The 23,017-nt window shown below is 46.2% G+C and overlaps 1 protein-coding gene across 3 annotated transcripts in view; it reads right to left on the bottom strand.

Annotated features, from left to right (window-relative positions):
- Positions 1–3,043: 3,043 nt before the first annotated feature.
- LOC117020384 (TBC1 domain family member 22B-like) overlaps positions 3,044–23,017 on the bottom strand; it is a 138,335-nt gene continuing 118,361 nt past the window's right edge. Inside the window, exons 6-7 of one of the 3 annotated variants that reach the window (XM_033102837.1) lie at positions 17,884–17,998; positions 3,044–3,210 (exon numbers count right to left, since the gene is read on the bottom strand). In XM_033102837.1, coding sequence (XP_032958728.1) covers positions 3,194–3,210; positions 17,884–17,998 — 132 coding nt within the window. In that variant the 3' untranslated portion in view covers positions 3,044–3,193. Of the gene's footprint in view, positions 3,211–15,607; positions 16,253–17,022; positions 17,444–17,883; positions 17,999–23,017 lie in introns of those variants that run through there. The other 2 variants (XM_033102835.1, XM_033102833.1) reach the window with 2 other exon arrangements.

Below are 23,017 nucleotides of genomic sequence, written 5' to 3'. Positions count from 1 at the left end.
TTAATGCCTTTACAATAACTATCTTTGCTTTTTCGTAGAATTTTCAAATTTGTTTCATTAAGAATGTAAGAAATATTGGTTACAATACCAATTTTCTTACTGAACAATATCTTCAAAAATATTTGCCTAATGAAATTGCTTTTCAAAATGTTAGAAAAATGTGAATCTCATGCCTCAGTCTATACACCTTGGTGTCCTGACAACAGTTGTGTTGTGATACAGTGGGCAGCGATGGTTAACGCCAATCTAGGAACAAAGTGTTCCAAAACTGGCTGTCCGGTTGGCATCCTAGAATAAATGTCACATCTTTCACTGTGTTTTTGAATGAGATTTAATAGAAGAGATTTGGACACCAATGTGTTTCTAAAATGCACTGTTTATATGTCATGCTGGACGCTGAAGTTTTTTTGTTTTGTCTTTAATTTTTATGGGGGAATATTGGGGAACAGAGTGTTTCTCCAGGGCCCATCAGCTCCAAGTCGTTGTCCTTCAGTCTAGTTGTGGAGGACGCAGCTCAGCTCCAAGTCCAGTCACTGTTTTCTATCTTAGTTGCAGGGGGCGCAGCCCACCATCCCATGGTGGAGAGCTCGCGCTCTAACCAACTGAGCCATCCGGCCACCCCTGAAGTTTTCTCAAAGCAGCTCTGTTGTATCTTCCATTCACACTCTCTATTCTATCCATAGTTTCCCCTTTATAGCATTTTCCAGTTTAACTTACACTGATCAACATGAATTTCCATTCTGTAAAAGTAGTTAATTCAGTTGTATGTGAAGTTAAATATAACACACCAAATCCTTCGAGATAGAATCACCTTGCAGGTCACACTGGACATTGTGTCCCAGAAAATCTATAAAGATGCCAGTGATCACATGACCATTTCTAGCCAAAGCTGTTTCCTGTGACACCCCGGCCATCTCTCTGACGTGGCTCATAACAATTGGCTGTGGCTTTGGCCCAAGGTGGGTAGTTCTAAGGATCATTGCAATAAAGTTTGGCATTTCTTTTTCTATTTCCTTATTAAAAAAATTAACCAGGAATGGTTCACAAGTCAGTTTGAGAAATGTCAGTTTAGGAATTATGATGAAGTAATTATCTGGGCACACACCACTCATGTCAGAAATGGAACCTATGAAGAAGCCACTGTGGCCGCGTCCCCCATCCTGTCCTTCAGATGTAACCTCTATCTTGAGTCTTGTGTTTACTATTCCCTTGAGATTCTCTGATGGTTTTACCATAAGTGTATATATCCCCAAACCAAATATTATTTTCTTTGGCCCATTTTTGAACTTCTTGTCCAGTGATCTCGTACTGCATGGACTCTTCTGAGACTCAGCATTACGTAGGGGAGTTACCCCCATGTGTGAGGGTGTCCTTCATTTGTTTTTACTGCTGAAGTCTTACATTTCATGATGGCACCACACTTTCTCTGTTTTCCTGTTGATGCATAAGTGGTTGTCCCAGTTGCTGTAAACATGAGTGTGCTTGTCTCCTGGGCACAAAGCAAGGAATTCCCCGGAGAGGACGGTCAGGAGGGAAGGCTGGGCTACAGGGGTGTGAGCTTTAAGCACAGTAGGTAAGATGTCGTTCATTTGATTTCTGAAATGCTTCTGCCAATTTAAACTTTTACCAGGAGCATGGAAGGCTTCGTGTTGCTGATGTGTCTGTTCTGAAAATAAACCACATTCAGTTTAAGTAGAGGAATTAAGAGTTGGAAATCAGTTCCTTGGTTGCAGAATCACCCAGGCATTTTCTTTTCTGACTTACTAATTACTTCCTTTACTTTTATGCCACATATTTTTCATTATACTCACCAGAGACACAGTTCAAGACACTGGTTATAAGGATCTTCAGTGAACACAGTGAGAACTTGAACAAAGAGTTAGGAAGCGTTAAAAAAGTCATGGCGACCATGACAAAGAACCAGTCACAAATGGAGAATACAATAACTGAAATGAAGAATGTGCCCACAGACTAGATGAAACAGAGGATCCAATCAGTGATTTGGAAGAGAAGGTAGCTGAAAATGCCCATCGGAACAGCGAAAGGAACAAAGAATAAAAAACAATCAGGATAGTGTAAGAGACTGTGGGAAAACATCAAGCCCACCAACATTTTCATCAGAGGGGACGAGAAGGAGAAGAGAGGAAACAAGGGATTGAGAACCTATTTGAAGAAATAATGACCAAAAACTTTCCTAAGCTGGCAAAGGAAGTAGACATACAAGCCCAGGAAGTGCAGAGTCCAAACAAGATGAACCCAAACAGGCCCACACCAAACACATTATAATTAAAATGGCAAAGGTTAAAGACAGAGAGAATCTTAAAGCAGCAAGAGAAAGGCACCTACTGGTAGTAACTTATACAGGAGCTCCCATAACAGTTTCTGTTGATTTCTCAACAGAAACTTTGCAGGCCAAAAGGGATTGGCACGAAACATTCAAATTGGTGAAAGGCAAGGACCTACAACCAAGACCAGTCTACCCAGCAAAGCCATTATTTAAAATTGAAGGACAGATAAAAAGCTTCCCAGACAAGAGAAAGCTAAAAAAGTTCACCAACACCAAACCAGTATTACAAAGAATGTTAGAGGGACTTTTTTAACATGCACACGCACACAAATCACAAATATGAATAATTAAATGACAATAACTACATATCTATCAATAATTACTTACAACGGAAATGGATTAATGCTCCAATCAAAAACATACGGTGGCTGAATGGGTAAAAAAGCAAAATCCTTACATATGCTGCCTACAAGAGACTCAATTCAGACTGAAAGACACACAGAAACTGAAAGTAAAGGGATGGAAAAAGTTATTTCATGTAAGAAAAAATAAAAAAGCTGGGGTAGCAATAGTTATACCAGACAAAACAGACTTTAAAACGAGACAAAGAAGAACCCAGCAATGCCACTTGTGATCATTTATCTCAAGAAACTCAAAATGCTACTTCAAGGGGACGTGTGCATCTCTATGTTCCTTGAAGCGTGTTTACAATGGGCAGATGGGGAGGCAGCCTGGGTGTCCATCAATGGATGAGTGGATTGTGAGTAGGTCAGACATAAGTACAAAGGAATATGGCTTGGCCATGGATGGGAACTGGTTCTTGCCATCTTGGTGGCATGAATGGACCTGGAGAATGTTGTGCTGAGTGGAGTATGTCAGACAGAGAAAGACAGATGCAATGTGATTTCACTTATATGTGGAATCTAAAAAACAAACAAAACATAAACACATTCACAGATACAAAGAACATTTTGATGATTGCGAGAGGGGAGGGTTGGTGAGGGGGCAGGTGAAAAATGCAAAGGGCTGCTGGGAGCGGCTGACCGAAGACCGGGACCAGCTGCCTCGGCCGGAGGGAGCCTAAGGCTCGTAATACCAGCATGGGCTGGGGAGCTGTGTCCTACACAACTAGGCTGAGAAACAACGGCGTGAACTGGAGTGTGTGTGTGTGGGGAGTCGGAAGAAGGGGGGAGAAAAAGAAAAATGGAGAGGGATTAAGAAGTGCAAATTGGTTGTTACAAAGTAGTCATGGGGATACAAAGTATAGCATAAGGAATATAGTTAATGTAATAATTATGTGTGGTGTCAAATGGGTACTAGATTTATCGGGGTGGTAAATGGGAGGGGGATTGAGGAATAGGGTGAAATATGTGAAGGGATTAAGAAGCACAAATTGGTAGTTAAAAAATAATCATGGGGATGTAAAGCAAAACACAGGGAATATAGTCAATAATATGGTAGTAACTATGTATAGTGCCACGTGGGTACTAGACTCGTCAGGGGGATCACTTCTTAAATTATAAATGTCTAACCACCATGCGTAAAATGTAAAATAATTTCACCATGCATGAAATTAATATAAAATAATTTTGAATATTGTCATGCAGTGTGTCATGCGGGGTCTCTGGTCCCGCTCCCCACATAAGAATGCAGGATATGGTGAGGCCAAAAAGGAACACCCACGGAGCCACTGACAGGGAGTCATACCACTATAGTCTGGCTGGCGGCTGGGTTGGAGACACAGGAAGTAGGAGCCACAGTATCCGCAACCTGCTGTCCACTTCTCTCTGCCAACCAACCTCACTTACTAACTGCAATCCGCTCTTGCTAGCTCAGCCACCATCTTCTTGCTAGTCCCCATCTTCTAGCGTAGCCACGGCAGTTATGTTAGTGGCCAATGGCTCACTGGTTACAGCCGACGGCCAACTAGCCACAGCTGATGACCATCCAATCAGAGTTGATGGCCATTTACTACCCGAGCCAGCACCTTCCACATGAGGCCAAGAGCCTGGAAACTGCACTCCTGGCTCTGTCCCCACACTCCACCCCTACAGGGTCTCGTCTCACAATGTACGTGACAATCGTCTTCCACGAGGGGCCCTGTGTGAGGAGCCTGGAGGTGAATGCAATATCCTGGACAGAGCCAGCCTCTCTGGGCACAGCCAGGGTTTCTCAGGGTACTGCACTCTCTCTGAGCACAGCCCGACTTCCTGGACACAGCCAGGGCCTTTTAGGGCACTGCCACTCTCTCTGGGCACAGCCCGTCTTCCTGGGCACAGCCAGGGTTTCTCAGGGCACCACCAGCCTATCTCGGCATAGCCAGGGTTCTCACATATTCTTGACGGCGGCCGGTGGAGACACAAAAGCAAACATCTGCCAGTTCCACTACATGGTGGTATGTTCCCAAGCAAACAGTCAAGTGGTCCATCAAATCAGGCATGGAAGGCAATTCCCCAGTCCCCACAGTCATTCGCCAGGGCTGTGCGTTAGCCTCACAATGTGTGCCCTCTCCACAGGGCGAGGGCTCCAAGTCCTCCCCAACCTGGGGGGGGAAGGGCCTCAGCAAGCACTTCACAGCCCACAGGGCCACCACAACCTTTGCTTTCTCCGGCCTATGCTGGTTGGAGAACCGTCCACGTCTTCTCACCCCTCCACGGGGGTCCAGCTCTCCAGCAGCTGCTCCTCCTGGTCTTCCTGAGACTGAGTGTTGATACGCACAAACTGCTCGCTGTGCCATGTGTCATGCAGGGTGTCATGCAGTGTCTCAGCTCCAGCTCCCCACATAAGAATGCAGGACATGGTGAGGCCAAAAAGGAACACTCACGGAGCCATAGATAGGGGAGTCATACCACTATATTCTCGCTGGCGGCTGGGTTGGAGACACAGGAAGCAGGAGTCACAGTATCCGCAACCTGCCGTCCACTTCTCTCTGCCAACCAACCTCACTTGCTAGCTGCAATCCGCTCTCGCTAGCTCAGCCACCATCTTCCTGCTAGCCCCCATTTGCTGCTAGCGTAGCCACGGCAGTTATATTAGTGGCCAGGGGCTCACTGGTTACAGCTGACGGCCAACTCACCACAGCTGATGGCCATCCAATCACAGTTGATGGCCATTTACTACCCAAGCCAGCACCTTTCCACGTGAGGCCGAGAGCCTGGAAACTGCACTCCTGGCTCTGTCCCCACAAATATCAACTGTGATTGAAAATATTAAAAAGGGGGGAAGGTAAAGAAAAACAAGAGTTTCAAATTTCCAGGTATAGAACAAATAAGTCCTGGGGATGTAATGTACAGCATAGGGAATATAGGCAATAATACTGAGATAGCGTGGTACGGTGTCAGGTGTTTGCTGGACTTGTCATGTGGTCACTTCGTCAGGTATATAAATGCTGAACAACTATCGTGTGCACCTGAGACTGATATAATGTTGTATGTCAGCTATATTTTTCAATAAAAATCATAAAAGATAAGTAAATTAAAAAAAATAAACCCAAATGATTTCAGGTGTCAGCCACATGTACAGAAACCTTCACAGCAACACCTAGATCAGTGTTTGATCAAATAACTGGGTGCTGCAGCCCAGACAAGTTTGACACAAGACTAGTCAGCAAAGATAAGGTATGAAAATGAAGTCACTGTTCAGAGAGTAAGACATTCAAAAGGAGAAGACAATAAAAATTTTAATTACTCCATAAGCTCTAAGGGAACAGTTTCACTGCTCTGTGTTTGGCAACATGTGGGGGTAAAAGAAATAGAAAGCAAAGTTTATATCCTTAAAATTTTCATAAGGGACAATATCACTTCTTAGGTGGCCCTGTGTCCACCCCGTTATGTCCATCAGGAGGAGCATGAAGTCTGGTGGTTTCACATTAGAGATGTTAACATTGATTCGGGGGTTCAGGGGTGACCACCTACTGTCCAACCACTAGAAAGTCCCCCATCAATTTTTAATCTAATTGTCAGAGTATCCATTGATGGTCATTGCCTATAGTCATTATTTTATTAGGGCTACAAAGGACAATGTTTCTATCATTCCTTCTGAATTAATTAGTTTGAATTCTGTTAGCAAGAAAAGCGTTTTCCCATCAATAATTTGGATCCCTGAAATAAATTTCTGACAAAGAAACAGGATAATGATTTGAATTTATTTATTTATGAAAACAAGTTTGTGCCAAACATGTTCCAACATGTGCCAACATGATCCAAGATTTATTTTTCTAAATCAAGTATAAAACACACATATCATTAGTGCACATTTTAATGAATTCTCACAAAATTAAGATACCGCTGTTACAGCTACACAGGTGAAGAAATAGAACAGAAGACCAGACCCTCTCACACACCCACAGTCATTGACTCTGTGGACCTGAGAAATTAAACGGAAGTGTCAAGAATGCATCTAATTTCCTGTGTGTCATGATTTTTAAGTGGTTCGAGTACTATAAAAATGTCGTTGCTGGTGTGGGGACAGAGCCCCAAAAAGCAGTTTCCAGGCTCTCGGCCTCACATAGAAAGGTGCTGGCTCAGGTAGTAAATGGCCATCGACTGTGATCAAATGGCCATCAGCTGTGGCTAGTTGGCCGTCAGCTGTAACCAGTGAGCAATTGGCCACTAATATAACTGCTGTGGCTACGCTAGCAAAAAAAGGGGGAGCTAGCAAGAAGATAGTGGCTGAGTCTGCAAGCGGGACAGTAAGGGTTGAGAATTGTGTTGTTCCTGGTTCCTGTGTCTCCAACCCAGCCGCGAGTAAGAGTATAGTAGTATGACTCCCCTACCTATGGCTCCGTGGGTGTTCCTTTTGACCTCACCATGTCCTGCATTCTTATGTGGGGAGTGGGACCAGAGACCCCGCCTGACACCCCGCACGACACTTGGCGTAGTCCGCAGGATCCCCTGCACTACAGCTGGGTATTACTCATCTGGTATTTTCAGGCAAGTATTTGATGGCAGCAGCGGAGAGAAGGACCCCACTGCAAAACTTATGGGGGGAGGGGAGGGCCCTCGGCAACCCCAGGAAAGTCAAAGCCCTGACAGACAGAGAGTGAGCACAGCTGGTCTCCCCCAGGGCGGGGGTCAGAGGAAAGACCTCTTCTGAGGTTCCTACAGAGCAGAGACCAGTGGAGGCGGTTCTGTGTCATGAAGACCATGTTCCAGACTGTGTGAGAGGAGATGGGCTGTTTCACGGATGCAGAGAAACCGCTGACCACGGAGCCCTGCCTGACACTGCGCCTGCCAATCAGGGTCGTGACGCAAAGGTAAATATTAACTCAGAACGATACGTGAACTCTGGCTGTGCGCTCCTCAGTGTGGGGGAGCCTGGGTACACGTGTGTCATGATGCTCTAGGTCAAATTCATTGAAAAAACCAACATACCACCGAATTTTCTCCACTTTACACAGGTTCCGGTATTACTCTTACTGTTACTTAGCAAATGTTAGTGACCGCTGGTAAACTCAGCCTCTTGGCACTGGCCACAGGACCCCAGGTTCCATGAGCCCAAACTACATGAGTATCAGGTTCTGGGGCAAAGGAACGGCACACACTTAACCTTGTAGGACCCGCCCAAAGCCCATCCGCAGGGCCAGGCAGCCTGTCACCCAGATGTGTATGTGAACAGGCTCTCGGAGTCCAGGGGCCCCAATGCCAATGTCAGATGCCCGGAGGCTCCCCATCTAGGGTCAAACATCTTGAATGTGGTGGCTGCCTCAATTTCTCCTCTGTTAGAATTTCTCACATATTCTTGGGGTCAGATGAGAGTGAATGAATGAGCGAGTTAGCAAGCAGGGACATGCCACTCGTGCCAGGTGCCAGGGAGAGCAGGCCAGGTCTTACAGTCCCGGAGATGACAAGTCGCAACTTGACCTTGGAGAATTTACCTCGTACATGACAGGAAGTTCAGCACCGGACATCCCACCACATGCACACACCGCCCTCCAAAGTATCAGCTCAAAGGAGCTCAGCTCAGCTCTGACTGGGCCGCCTCCTGCTGGGAGGAGCCTGGAGTCTTCCTCAACTGCCTGTCAGGCAGGAGGCTGCTGCATCTGTGCAGCGGGGCCAGGAGGCATCTTGATGAAAGGGTTAGAGTCTCAGGTAGGGTGAGTGCTACAAAATTCAGCATCAGCTCCACTCCCCAATTCCCTCCACACCAAGAGCATTAAAATGGAAAATGGAGTGTCCTTACTACATGACTCAATTTCTATAAAGTGTAGAGATAGGGAAAACTAACTGAGATGTTACAAATCAATAGGTACCCCTGCTAGGGAAAGGGGGGGAGGGGACTAGACGGGAACACAGGGGGCTCTGCAGTGTTCCATGTCTTGATATGGGTGCTGGTTATTTAGGGGAAATTTACCAGCTAGCTGTGCACGTATATGTACTTTAAAAAATATACGAGGGGCAGCCGGATGGCTCGGTTGGTTAGAGCGTGAGCTCTCAACAACGAGGTTGCTGGTTCAATTCCCACATGGGATGGTGGGCTGCGCCCCCCGCAACTAAGATTGAAAATGGCAACTGGACTTGGAGCTGAGCTGAGCCCTCCACAATTAGAATTAAAGGACAACAACTTGGAGCTGATGGGCCCTGGAGAAACACACTGTTCCCCAATGTTCCCCAATTTAAAAAAACAAAAAATACAAATGCACGAGTAAGTTGTACTTCAATGTAAAGTTTACATTTCAAAAGCAATGTCCTTTTAAGACAACAATGAAAACCCACCATTACTACGGAAGTTTGGCCAGTTTCACCTTTGCCTTCCAACGTCTTTTTTCTGAAAATCGGAGTGTTAACTATCAAAAACTGAAAACTAACTGCATGGCTGGCCCGCCGCCTCCTTCAGGACGCTGCTCAAACTCCTCTCCTCAGCGTGACCCTGATTCACTGCCCCGTTTAAAACCTGCTCCTGTTCCCACTCTTGCCAACGGGGCACATCTCTGATCTTTCCTGCTTCACTTTTCTCCACAGCACTTATCACCCTCGTACAAATACCTGTTTTCTATCTATTATCTGTTTCTGCTCATCAGAATTTAACCTGTAGGAAAGGGATTTCTTCTTACACATAATTTACACACAGTGGACTACACGTAAAAGCCATCTGGCTTTGACACATGTGTATCTGTGTAAAAACACCCCAGTGGAGAAAGAGAACACTTCCGTCTCCCCAGAAAGCGTCCCCAGGCCTCTTCCCAGTCGTCTCCATCAGAGCCAATCACTGTTCTGACTTCTATTGACACAGATTATTTCTGAACTCAATTTAAATGGGATCACCCAACATAGACTTTTTGATATCTGGCTCCTTTTGTTCAACAGAACGGTTTTTAAAGTGGTTTCTCCCATGTTGTTGCCCAATCAGTACTTTGTCCTTTCTTATGGCTGATACTATTCCATTGTGTGAACATCCATTTTCCTGTTAACAGATATTTGGGTTGTTTACAATTGTTGTCTATAGGAATACAGTTGCTATGGAAATCCTGATACAGTCTTTGGAGGACTATTACCTTTCATTTTCCTTGAATAAGTAACTAGAAGGAAAAGGCAGAGATTTTTGTCACTTTGTTTATGGTGCCGCCCTCAGTGCCTAGAGCAGTGCCCAGCTCAGCGTCGGGCTCAGTAAATACTCGCTGATGAGCGGGTGGCACTCCATCTCCTTCCCTTCGGAGAGAGAACTTTGGCCAACTCAGCGCAGTGTCAGAACTCTGTACTTCACTGCCCTCCAGTGGCCAACCCCAGGAAAGCCGAATTCCTAGATATCTTGCCAAGTTATCATCTAAACGTGTGGAATGTGTATTTTGGACACCAAAAATGACGGCGCTGGGAATATAAAGATGTTTAAAATAGTCTCTGGCCTCAGAGAATCACACAGTCTGGTGGCAGAGGGCGGAAGGAAACACAAGGGCCACAGAAGAAATGCACAGGGTCATGGTAAGAGTACGACTGGGGTGGTGGGCAGGGAGGAAGCCCCGGCTTAGGGGAGCCTTAAAGGACACACAAGGATCAGCCTGGGGATAAAGAGATGGAGCAGACGAGGCTGTCGATGAAAAACGTCCATTCTGGGTCCCTGAGTGCAGGGGTGAGGCAGGGCGGAGATCACACAACAAGCCAGAGAACCTGGACATGTGAACCTGTAGGTGATGAGATGCTACTGACGGGTGTAAGCAGAGAAGCACGGGCAAGTCTGCGTTTAAACGGTGTGAAGACAGGTTAGAAGGGGACAGAACCAGAGATGGGAACACACACCTGCCATTTCAGAACCCAGGCCTGACCTAGGACAGTCGTAGGACGAATGCAGAGGGAAGCAAATTCGCGGAACGTTTAGGACATGAAATCATCAGAGCTTTGTACCTGATTGGTATGGAAGCGTGAGACAGAGGACTCATCAATAATTCTTGGCATTTCCGACTTACGTGGCAGGAAATGCTGCTGAGAGAAAAGGGTGGCTGTGCGTGGGGAGGAGTCAGTCAAACACGAGTCTCAGGAGCCTGAGGGTGGCAAGGATGCCAGCTGTCCACACATAACTGTGCCCCTTCGTCCCTGCTGGTAGGACCCTGAGGGACTGACCACTTAGGATACAGCCTATGTTTTCCGGCCTCACTTGCAGAGAGTTATGACTGTAAGACTGAGTTCAAACAGAGATTCAAACCCAAGCATCATGCACTTCAGAAGTGTCCTTAAATGGAAGGAGTGTGCCTTTCTCCCTTTCCTCCTTCATACTGGCTGGAATACAGACGTGATGGCAGAGCACACAGCTATTATGGACCATGAGAGGGAAACCACACACTGAGAATGGCCGAGGAACAGGAGGAAGGAGTCTGGGCCCTGATATACTGGAGCAGCACACAGCCCTGCACTCATTACCTCTGGACCTTTCATGTGAGAGAAATAAGCTTTTCTTCTTGCTTAAGATACTTAAGGTATTTGGGGTTCCCTGTCACATACAGCCAATCCTGACTGTCTATGAAAAGTGGAAATGTCACACAGGGAACTGGATACATGGGTCAGAGGATTGGGAAAGCCTTCCCTTACCTCTGAGTTCCAGCGCCAATGTGCTTCTAAATAGAAGCTGAAACGAAAACCCTACTGTACTGCTTCATGTAGACGAGAAGAGGGACAGTTGTTTGACACTGTTTCATCTGTACTGAAATCACCAGGCACCACTCTTCTTTTGAAATAGGACATGTCACGACCCTCACTCTTCTACATGATTTCGTCCCATGTGTCACGTAAATAGATCAATAGTATCGTCTAAGCCCAAAAGGTTTTGGAGATCAGAGACTAGAGGTATTCTGCAGTCCCAGGGATTGCAGCCCAGAGACTGTATCTCCCCAGGGGTGACCCTCTAGCGCTGTCACCCCTGGACCCAAACAGCTGGCTTACCCATAGCGGACCCACCTGTATGAGCAGCTGGCTGCAGCAGAGGCCGTGTGGGGGCTGGACTAGCCATAGAAACTTCTCTGCCAACTCAGAGGGCACTCACTGCATCTCCCTGTTTTCAACTATTTTACAAAAAACATAACACAAAGCATAAAGCAAGCTCAGGTAGGAATTTATACAAATGACAGGGAACAGAGGAACAAGGACGTGGGAGAGAGGCCAGTGGCCCAGTGACATGAGGATCCCACAGCTTTATGAGGGCAGGTCTTCCATGTTGTAGCTCAGTGAGATGGGGCGGAGGGGGAGTCTGCCTGCTGAGACTGCCCAGGATGCCGAGGGCAACGCCTGGCCTGTTCCATGGGCAAGGATACCTGGGGCCTCCTGTACGAGGGAGCATCCCATCAGAAAGTTCACAGCAAAACGCCTTTTCCAGCAGCTGCCCTATTAGGACGCGACGCCATGAGAGAAGCAGGAGAAAGAAGCGTTGTTACTCAGACAAGAGACTTATTCTTGAAACTCACACACAATGTTGCATCTATGTTCAAGAAAGGCCTTGGGGTTGGGGAGAAGTCTGTATGTCTTGTTTCTTTGAAACTTAATTTATGACCATCAATGGACGAGCAGATAAAGTGTAGTTTATCCATTCAGTGAAATATTTGAACTTAAAACGGAATGAAGTACTGACACTTGCTACAACGTGGATGAAACTTAAAAATATGCTAAGCGAATTGTATTTAAATAATGGCTCCCAAACTTTTTGGTCATCTGACTTCGGGTAAGTTATTTAACCTCTCGAATCCTCAGTTTGTTTATCTACAAAATGGGGATAATGATAGTACCTACTTCACAAGATTATTGTGAAGATTAAATAAAATAATGACTAAGAAGGCTTTCGCCCACACATGGTAAGCATTTTTTGTGAATAAATAAATGGTAGCTATTCTGTTGTTAACCCTCCATAAAGCCTGATAACCATCGCAGAGGCTGAGAGGTGTTCTCCATGTAATAACTGTACACGGACTTTCTGAGGTGAGACATCGGGAGGCGGGTAAACCAGCCGCACTGAGACTTGTAATTGTCCATTCCTGATGTTTCAGCCACACCCTGTGTGCTCTGGAAGACTCTGCATCTTTACAAGGTGGCCCGTTATTCATCAAACAGAGTATCCAACTCGGATGCAAAGAATCAGAGAGCTGAAGGGGTAAATTAACAGATAAATCATTAACACTGTTCTAAATGCCAAGGCCATTGGGATTTATCTGTCTTTACCTTAAAAAGTAGAGTAAAAACCATGTGCTCTGTGTGGAGGATGATACCAAACGCTGAACTTTATGTGCTAGAATACTAAATCTCAAACTTCTAAAGACTCAGTCAAGGCTTATCTTTAGATTCGCCTGTTGGAAGTGTTGCGTAATGATTATGTTTAGAAGAGATAGTCTGATAATAAAAGTGAGCTAAACATAAAAAGATTATGTTAAGTGGAAGTACCCAGACACAAAGACCATATATAATATGATTCCATTATTATGAAATATCCAGAAAAGGCAAATCCAAAGAGACATAAAGTAGATTAGCAATTGCCTAGGGGCAGAGGGGATGGGGGTCTTGGGACTGATGGCTAAAGGGTACAGGGGTTCTTTTGGGGTGATAAAAATATTCTGAAATTGTGGAGATGCTTACACAACTCTATATACTAAAACCTATTGAATCGTACATTTTATATGGATGAATTGTACAGTATATTAATTACATCTCAATAACGCTGCTATTAAAAAAAAACCCAAAAAACTTAATTTATAAATTTATTGCAACTCCAATAAAAATGCTAAAGGGTTCCCTACCTGTTGAATTTGGCAAGTTGACTCTAAGTCCATCTGGAAGAAGAGCCAAGACAAGTTTTTAGAAAGGGCGATGGAAGTGACTGGTCCAGGACTAATAATAAAACATACTATAAAGCTCAAAAATCCAAGCATGTGGTACTTGCATAGAAATGGAGATAAACAGAACAGAAATAACTAGAACCACAGAAGTAAAGGAATTTATATTATGAAGAGGGATGTTACATCAGTGAAGAAAGGATGTACTATTATTTGTAAATGGTGTTGAAAGAAAAACTATCCAGTTAGAACAGTAACTGTAAATCTCAACCCTTACCACACAGGAAAATAAACTACTAATGAAATTTAAAAAGTTAAATGTAAAACCAAACCCAGAAGAGTATTAGAAGAAAACATGGGAGAGTCTTTTTTATAATATTGGGGTGGGGAAGGAAAGGCTTCCTAAGCAAGATACCAGATCCAAACGCCATAAAGGAGGAGATTATTTCCTTCGTGTCCCCCTCACACATTGCAGTGACTTAGTTACTTGTTTCTGAGCCACCACCACCCCCACTAGGTGGGAGGAGCCACAAGGGCAGGGCCAAAGTCCGTCATCTTAGTCACTTTATTCCCTGCCACGCAGTAGGAGTGCATTAAATACCTGTCAAATGGACAGATTTGACTACATAAAAATCAGGAAGTTCTATACAAGGAACACAATAAATAAAGTTAAAGAGATAAATGATGATTTGGGAGAAAAAAATATTAGGTTGAACCATATAAAATTCCTGTGGGGGAGGTGAAAAATGGTTGAATATTAGCAATTTCCTATGGTTGAAGATATTTTTAATATACACCAGATAAAGAATGAATATATCTAACCTGCAAAAAGCTCTTATAAAACAACAAGACCAAAAATCCAATAGAAAAAATGGGTTTGATAAGCAGATCAGAAAAGAAACAAATGCCAATACATAAAATAACCTCACTGATGAGCAAGTGGAAATAAAAATTGAAACAAAAACAGTAGTTTATTTGCTAGATTGGTAAACTGTTTGACTAAGAGGCCCAGTTTTGCTAAGGATGTGAAGAGAAGTACACTCAAACATCAGAGGCTGGAGTGTAAACTGGTGCAAACTCTTCTGGAGTGTAATTTAGTAGCGCCTATTTGGCATGCCGGTAGGACTAGCAATTTCACTTCTAGGGACTCTCTTTCAGAGAAATATGTATTTTAACCCAAATGCACAAGAAAATATGTACGAGGATATTCATTGCAATGCTATTTATAACAGCTAAAAATTATACATGATTTAAATGTCCTTCTATAGAAGAATTTTTAAATAAACTATAGTAGAGCCTTGTCATGGAAATAAATGTAACTGCTGAAAAGGATGAGGCAGATCGATATGTCCAGACTTAGAAAGCTGGCCACAGTATTTGTCAATGAAAAAAAGCAAGATATAGAAAGTATGGATAGTTTGATCCCATTTTTCTGAACATAACAAAGAAAAATAATCTATGTAGGTGTATCCACACACAGGAAAAGGTCTGGAAGCACACACACCGAAAGGTCGATAGTGGTAGTTACCTCTGGTGGTGGGAGGTAACCAGTTACCTCTGGTGGTGGGAGGGGAAGGTGGGGTAATAACACTTCTAAATTGTTTTGATTTGTTTAATGACCATGTCCTTCTGCAAGTTTTCTTTCTTTTAAGGCAAGGAGCAATAAGAATTACACTGCCTGCTTTGGAGCAGAAAATGGAGTAGAGAGAGCCATTAGAGGTCCAAGGACATGGGTCTAAGATTAGATACCACCAAGTCATATAAAGATCACAGGTATTAAGGTCAAAAGACCTGGGTTTGACTTTGGAAAGCTCGATAAATCTCTGAGCCTTAGATTTCTCACCTGGAAAATGGGTTGATACATCTACCTTAAAAAGATATTGGGGTCTACTAAATGAATCCAGGTATGTCAGAGTACTTTGCAAATGGTAAAGGGCTTTAAACATCAGAGTGACAGTATAGCTTGGTATGGCAAAGCCCTAGGGTGAAAACTGGAAAAACAAGGGCTAACACTGTAAAGTTCTAAGGACGAGAGAGAAGGATGGGAACTGATACGACGTATCAACCAGTTAAGAGTGTGTGGACTTGATTTTGGACCCTGATTCTAGCTGTTAAACACATTTATGAGAATCAGGAAAATTTGAATACTGTTGCATATGAGATTCTATTAAGGTGCTATTATTACTTTTTAGATGTAATAATTGCATTATGGCTGTGGGTTTCTTTAATCATTGTTTTCTAGAGATACCTATGGAAATATTTATGGATGAAATTACATGATGCTTGATATTGAGATTTGCGACCAAGTAATTCACAAAGCTGAGGGGAATGGAAAATGGATAGAGATACAGATGAAACAAGACTGACTGTTGAGTTGGATGGTAAGTATATGGGGATTTACAGTATTAGATTTTCCTTTTACGTATGTTTGAAACTTAACATTATTAAAATTTTTTTAAAAAATGAGTGCCCCCATCTTCCTAGGTCTGGGAGAAGGTAATCAGAAGTCCGTGGCAGAGGTGAAACTGAGTGCAGCCGTGCTGCGAAAGGCTTCTGTGCGTGGGAAGGGCAGAGGAACCCGCGCTGCACTGCACATGGTGTCACTGGGCAGCAGGCGGGGCTGACAAACCCAGTGCCGAGATCAGAACGCAGTCACGTCGATCACAGGAAAAGGCACAGCGCTGGTGGGGCCCACGGGGGTGAGGCAGTAACGGGATGGACACCTACAGAGAGTAAAGCCAATTTGGGTACAAAACACCAAGGGCAGCTAAAAGAGAATTAAATATCCCACCAGCACTGCAGCTGCTGAGGACTATTTCTAACTGGCACAGCAGTGTCACCAAGATGTCACGCCAGCGTTTACACTTCAAATGTAGATTAATGGACGGTTAGCACCTTCCTAGGCTCATCCTTTAACACTATTTTACAGAAGTGCTACTGCAAGAAGCTACCTCAAAACCCCAACAGATCAGCTGTTCTGTTCTTAATGAAATGAAAACACACAGAATTAGGCGGCCTCCAAGAGCTGACCTATTAACGTGAAGGGAAAATGAAAAGTCCTTTACAAGACCTTTATTTATATGCTTTCAGTAGCTAAATTTTCACTAGTCCCGCGTTTGCTGAGGATCCCCTGATAGAGTTGGCAGAGGGACCTCCCACCCTCACTCCCAGTGCGGCCCTGGTTGCTGCTATGTCAGGGGAACAAGGGGTAACGTCATTCGGTTGCCTTACTTTTTCAGACCTGCCTCATGAAAGACCAAACACCACCCCTTTGAGCCCCATCAGAGAACATGAATGAGATGAATCAAGTGAGACATCTTCTATGCCCTCCGCCTTCAAGCGTCTGTACTCTAGTCCACTTCTCAGCACCCCCCTACCCCCTGCAATGGCTTCCTGCACAAACCACAATAATCCACGACCCCAGAGTCCAAAGGAAAGGGTTCTAGTCCTCCCTCTGCCACTAGTAAAAAGGCAGGGAATCTTATAACCCACCTGAGAAATGAGGGGATTATAATGATGGGTGGTTTTCTAAGACCCTTTCAATGTTCTTACTCCCACATGAGCGTCTCTTTAACTAAGAGAACAAAGCCTCAGGCCATGACAGATGGGTTTGCCTGTGACTCTCTAAGCCAAGTGATTAAGGAAACCAAAAGCAGTGAAGATCCTCAAGTCCTTCTGAGACTGCCTAATTTAGGCACAGCCAGAGGAGGCTGCGGGGGCTGTAAGGAAACCTAACTGACACTGTGACATCTAATCACTCCATCCAAAGTGACGAGAACCCGGTGGGGTAAGAGCCAAGGGAGGAGGGGAGAAATCAAGGTGCTGGAGCTCTCCTCAGTCCATTCCATCACCTGCAACGTGAGCTGGATTCTGGGGCCACATCCTTTCCTCCTCTACAAGCCCACACCCCGCTCCTAAGAAACAGCATGTGAACTGAAGTGGGAAGGTCTGATGTATTAGGTTGATGCAAAAGTAACTGGTTTAAAAGGTTAAAAATTGCAAAAACTGCAATTACATTTGCACCAACCTAATACAATCTAAAATTCCTGTCTTTCCGACAAGTTCAAAATAATCCTAAAATGACCTCAAATAAACCATCAAACCACCTGTTTATGGCAGAACATAAATATATCAATGTGGTCATTCTTGTGACAAAGCAAGTCTTTTCAGGTGAGATCAGGGACCACCTCGAGAGGGAAATTCCAGGCTGTTACCGCTGTTAAAATAGGTTTAGCTGTGTACGCTTCAGCCACTGTCCTTTTTTAGCACGACAGGACTACTGGCTGCACTCTTGGGAAAAATAGACTGAAGATAACAGCGAGAGCTTGTTCAACTTGGTACTCATGCTTCTTACCCACATATTCTGAGAGGAAGACGACAAAGAACGGAGTGACCAGGTCATTAATGCCCTGGACATACCCACTGGCAGGGTGTCGGATGGCCCAAATAAACAGAATTCTTTCGAAGATCTGGGAAAATGAGAAAGAAAAAAGACATGACTATTAAACGATGGGGATATGCTCCCTCTCTCCATTTACCTAGCTCACAATTTATCTCAGGGGGGCACCAGAATTTGGGGGGAAATTTTAAAATACTATGGAGAAAGGAAGTACATAAATATAGTTTCTAAGATGCTAATTGTTATTAAGCAGGAGTAGATATTTCTTGACCTTTGTTTATCTTTTCAGTATCTAGTAACTGTGATATAAAATTGGGAAAACAAAGGGATGGCAATACAAACGGCTTAGAAAAAGGTTTGCAATGGATGTCATTAATTCAGGATGTCATTTGTAGACACTGTTTCTCTATTTCCAGGAGGAAAATGTCAGAACATCTAAGTTCTGACACCTTTTCTAAATCTCCTTCTGTCATTACAGGATTTAGAGGAAATGCCTTCTCTACCATCCTCTCCTTTCTCCCTGCTGGGACAGAAGGAGATCTAGACCTAGATTTAGTTCTAACTCAGCTTGACTAGAAACTAGTGACAGACTATAAATGCAGGAAGTCACTTCACATATTGTCGGGATGGTTTTTTCCTGTGGGCCCCGCTCGGAGCTCCATCCCCCTCCTATCGGAGGTGTCTCCCGCCAGCACCATAGTTAGAGGCCTCCCAGTCAAAACAGTGTTGAACGATCACAGCTGCTAGGGGCGAACCTCCCGGCACCCCAGCCAGATTTAAGCAATCCCTAGCGTCGCAAGAGCAATAGCGTGAATCCCCCCAAACCCGGAGGCCTAACCCTATAAAACAAAGCGCCCGACCCCCGGTAAGTGCTCAATCTTGGAATAATTCCGTTGAGCCCGCTGGCGTAATAAAGCTGTGTTCTCCCTGATCTCTGCGAGCCGCTTGAGTCTCTCGGTCCTTGTCAGTTCTTCCACAACATTTGGTTCCCTGAGCGGGAAACCCAATCGCAATGGCCCCGTGCACCACCGGTGTGGGGTGACAGGCGGGCCACGGAGCAACGGGAGGCCCGAGAAGGGTGTAGGCTCGCCCCGCCGATTTTGGCGGACCCCGGACCGGGCTTCCCAGGGCAGCCGTGGCCTGCGCCTCCCCAGCTGGACCCGCTGAGAGGCACCGGGGACAACCAGTCGATCCACCCGTCGGACCAGGTAAGCCTCCAGGCCATTGTCCGGAGCCAGTCCTGTCCCATTGTGACAGAAGGGGAGCCTGATCACCTCCCAGTAGGTTCTTATAACCTACCCAGTCAGGGACACCCATGGTAGGGTGTCAACCCGGTGTGTGAGTGACTGATTGTGTGTCTGATTGTTTGATTCCATTGCTTTGGCTATGGAAGCCTGAATATGCTTCGCCCTGATTCTCGAAGAGCGTCATTTGGCATAACGGTGATTCACTCCACGGAGTGGCCTGGTCTGTGAAATTGTTCTGTGCACTGTAGCCAAAAACGCTCCTAAGTTCCCTCGAGGGACGCCAGCAGGGCAGCGCCTGAGTAAATGCCCCTCCCCACCGTCTGCGACATTGTAAACTCTGGGAGGGAAGCAGAGTAAGCCTGCAGTCCTAGACTGCATGTTAAAGAATTTTAGAAAGGGTTTTGGTGGGGATTATAGGGTCCGCATGACCCCAGGAAAAATTAAGAACCCTCTGTGAATTAGAATAGCCCACTTTTAACATCGGCTGGCCATCAGAGGGAACCCTAGACCCGGTCGTCGTCTGACGGGTTTATATTGTAGTGACCGGCAATCCTGGTCACCGGGTCAGTTTCCATACATTAACTCCTGGTTGGAAATTGCCAGGATCCTTCCACTTTGGGGTACGGTTCTGCTCTAGTAAAAGGGACAGTGCAGGATTCTCGTAACCCAGGCTACGAAAGAAACTCCTAACGCCCCTCTGACAAAGCCCCTTCACCAAGAGGACACAAGAAAACTCTACTGAATGTTTGAGGACAGACGTCTGAGTGCCAGAAAAACATTTCGGGGAGCCGCGATCCACTGTGTTTGGGGACAGCGTGAGTCGCAGCGCGAGCGGGAGCGCCCAGAGGCGCCTCCAACATAGAGGAACAATCACAACCCCCCATTCCCGGCGAGTGCGAGCGGGAGGGGGAGTGACCCGAGCCCAGGCGCCGCGGGAGCGCCCTGCAGCCAACACGAAAGCCGCCTCCATCGGAACAGCGGACACAGCGGCGGAGAGAGGCTCCTCTCTCAGCTCCCCCTCCCTGCCCCAGCCCTGGGAAGCAGCGCTTTCAGCCAGATTAGACCCGGGTACCCAGTGGTGCTACGCCCTCTGGCCCTCGTCCCAGGGAGCCTGGCGGAGAGAGGACGCAGCTGGTACAGGGACCCCCAGGGGAGAGGAAGAGACAGCCCCTTCCGAGCTTCCCCGCACCAGCCTCTCCGGGGAGGGGGCCAAGAGCCAACGGTGGTCAGCACCCGGCACCTCCGCCCCTTCCCTGGGTCCTGGAACTTCCAGCCTCGTCCACGGCACCAGGAAGAAGACACTTGAGCTCCCTTCCCCGAGATACAAGCGCGGGCTGCGCAAGCTGAGCGCACAGAGCTCCCAGGGCGAGCGCCCCAGGGCAATACTGTCCCTTCCTTTTGCCTTTTCAACACCAAGAACATTTCTACAGTAGAAGCTCAGCGGGCCTGGGGGTGGAAGGAGAAACCCAAAAGCCTTAAAGCAGCGCTCTGGGGTCCCTACTCCTAGCTCGGCGGCCTCTAAGGAAGCCCGGGGGCTCCCCCCTGCCACTGCGCCCCAAGGCACTCCCGCGCTGCGAACCTAAACAAAACCGGGGCTTGACTGCAGCCACTGGCAGGGCCGTCCCCAGCTCGGCTTGGGGACCCGGGAGCATCCCGGCGGCCACCCCAGCTGCCCCCATGCTCCGCCAGCGCAGCCTGGGCCTTGCCCAGCCCCCAAACTACAGTGAAACCAATTTTACTTGGGTAATGCGAGAGAAAAAAGGAAATAAAAAGGACCATCAAAGGAAGGCTCCGCCCAGCTGGTACCTCTGGATTTCTTCCTCTTTGACTTTGCCACACGTGGTGCAGCGGTAGAATTCTCGCCTACCACCCAAGTGACCCAGGTTCAATTCCCAGTCAGGAAAACGGCCGCTTTTTCACTCCCCCTGAAGGGGAATCTTTGCATACAAATTAACTTTTAATTTTTGTATGAGGCGTTTTCTGCTTACAAACTCCTCGATAGCTTTGGTGTTCCGGGTGCGGCATAATGGGTGATGTGTGGAATGTCTCTGGCTTCTTGAGATGGGGACTATTTAAAGGCCATAGTATATAATACCAAAGGAAAACTGCTGTCACAAAACTGAGAAACAAGCAAACGACGTACTTAGCGTCTCTGAATACACACCTGAGAAATTTACTGAGAGCTGCTTGGGAAAAGGCTGACTTTGTGAATCTCCTGTCTTTTAATGAGGTTTGGTGCCCCTGTGCTGATTGGCTTCTATCTGACAGTATTGGGACATGCTTCTTTGTTACTTGTAGCTTCTTTGTTACTTGGTTTGTCTAAACAGCAGCTACAGATTTATTGCTTATTATTTCCTTCTCATTTCTTATAAAAGTGCGATGCACATATGACCTCTCCTCAAGCTCCCAAACAAAGATCGCGTTGACTCTAATGTTACCTTACTAACAGATGGAGAACCCATCTGTAAAAGGGAGTCTCACCTACTTCCATCAGCAGGAAGAAAAAGGAAAGTTGACCTGTAATTTTGCTGAGTTTGAGAAGGAAGAAGAGGAAGACACTAGAAAAATCGAAGTGCCGATATCAATACTGGATGCCACTAGCCACAGTTCTGCTGTCTTATGAGACAATCCAGGGGTAATCTTGTTCCCCAGAGTCCCACACTGACTGCAGCTACACTGACAGCAATTTCCACCCAAACTCTTCCTAGCTACTTATACAACATATGGCCTTAGGCGAGAGCTACAATTTCAAGGACTCCAGCCATAATCATTTCATAACCCCTCACTGAGGGACAAAATACCTTCTTGTCTTAGTCTGTACCTTCTGCGACTGGGTAAAAGCCTTCCCCACTCAAACTGAAAGGCCAGAGAAGTCACCAAAGTTCCCCTCCGTGAAATCATCCCACGGTATGGGCTTCCCCTCACCATTCACAGGACAACGGACCAGCCTTATCTCAGATGTACTAAGGACTCTGGCCTCGGCCCTCAATGTCTCCCGGAAGCTTCACTTGGCCTACGGGCCTCAGAGTTCAGGGAAAGTAGAGTGCATGAACCGTACCCTCAAAGAAACACTGTCTAAGCTATGCCAAGAAACCTCCCTGGGATGCATGGATATATTCCCCTTAGCCGTCCTCCGCTCCCGGTGTACTCCTCAAAAGGATGGTTTTTCCTCCATTTAAAATTCTCTATGGCTGGCCTCCCCTGTTGCTATCATCCAGCCCAGGCAGCCTCAGAATAGCAGGTGACTCCCAGGTCAGCTTATCGCCCTAGGAAAGATCCTTAGGAACCTGCACTCACATCTACTAGAAAGAACTCCTGACTCGTTAGGGACCCCGTCCATCCCCACCTTCCAGGTAACAGGGTCAGGGTCAAAGATTAGAGCCCTGAGCCCCTCCGTCCAATATAGACGGGCCCACACACGGTAATCCTTGTCACCCCCACTGCTCTTAAGGTCTCCGGAAACACACCGTGGATTCACCACTCCTGAGTCAAGCGAGCAGAGTCGGACCAGCCCGTCTGGACTTCTCATCCAGTGCCCCACGAGTCACTGAAGACCAAGCTCAAAAAGACCGCCTACATAACAGTTCCCCCGCTTAACCGTTTTCACCCTCTGCCTGCTGACCCTTCTAGCCTCTCTTTTGCTCATCTCTGAGACTCCGCCTGATTGGACCCCCACCCAGCGGGGTCTCCTCCCGTTCGGATTTCTGTTATGGGTTTCTCCTCTACTCTACTCGCCTGCCTGTGGCCCTCTGGCTCTTAGGCCTCCTTTGCCTTTTCCCCTTTGGGTCTCTCCTCAAAGTGTCCCTGCTTCCGGGGATCCGGAACAAGAGCCTCAGACCTCC

The sequence above is a fragment of the Rhinolophus ferrumequinum genome, chromosome 3 (genome assembly GCF_004115265.2).
Source record: "Rhinolophus ferrumequinum isolate MPI-CBG mRhiFer1 chromosome 3, mRhiFer1_v1.p, whole genome shotgun sequence".
NCBI lineage: Eukaryota > Metazoa > Chordata > Mammalia > Chiroptera > Rhinolophidae > Rhinolophus > Rhinolophus ferrumequinum.
This window is presented reverse-complemented; position numbering and strand designations above follow the sequence as displayed.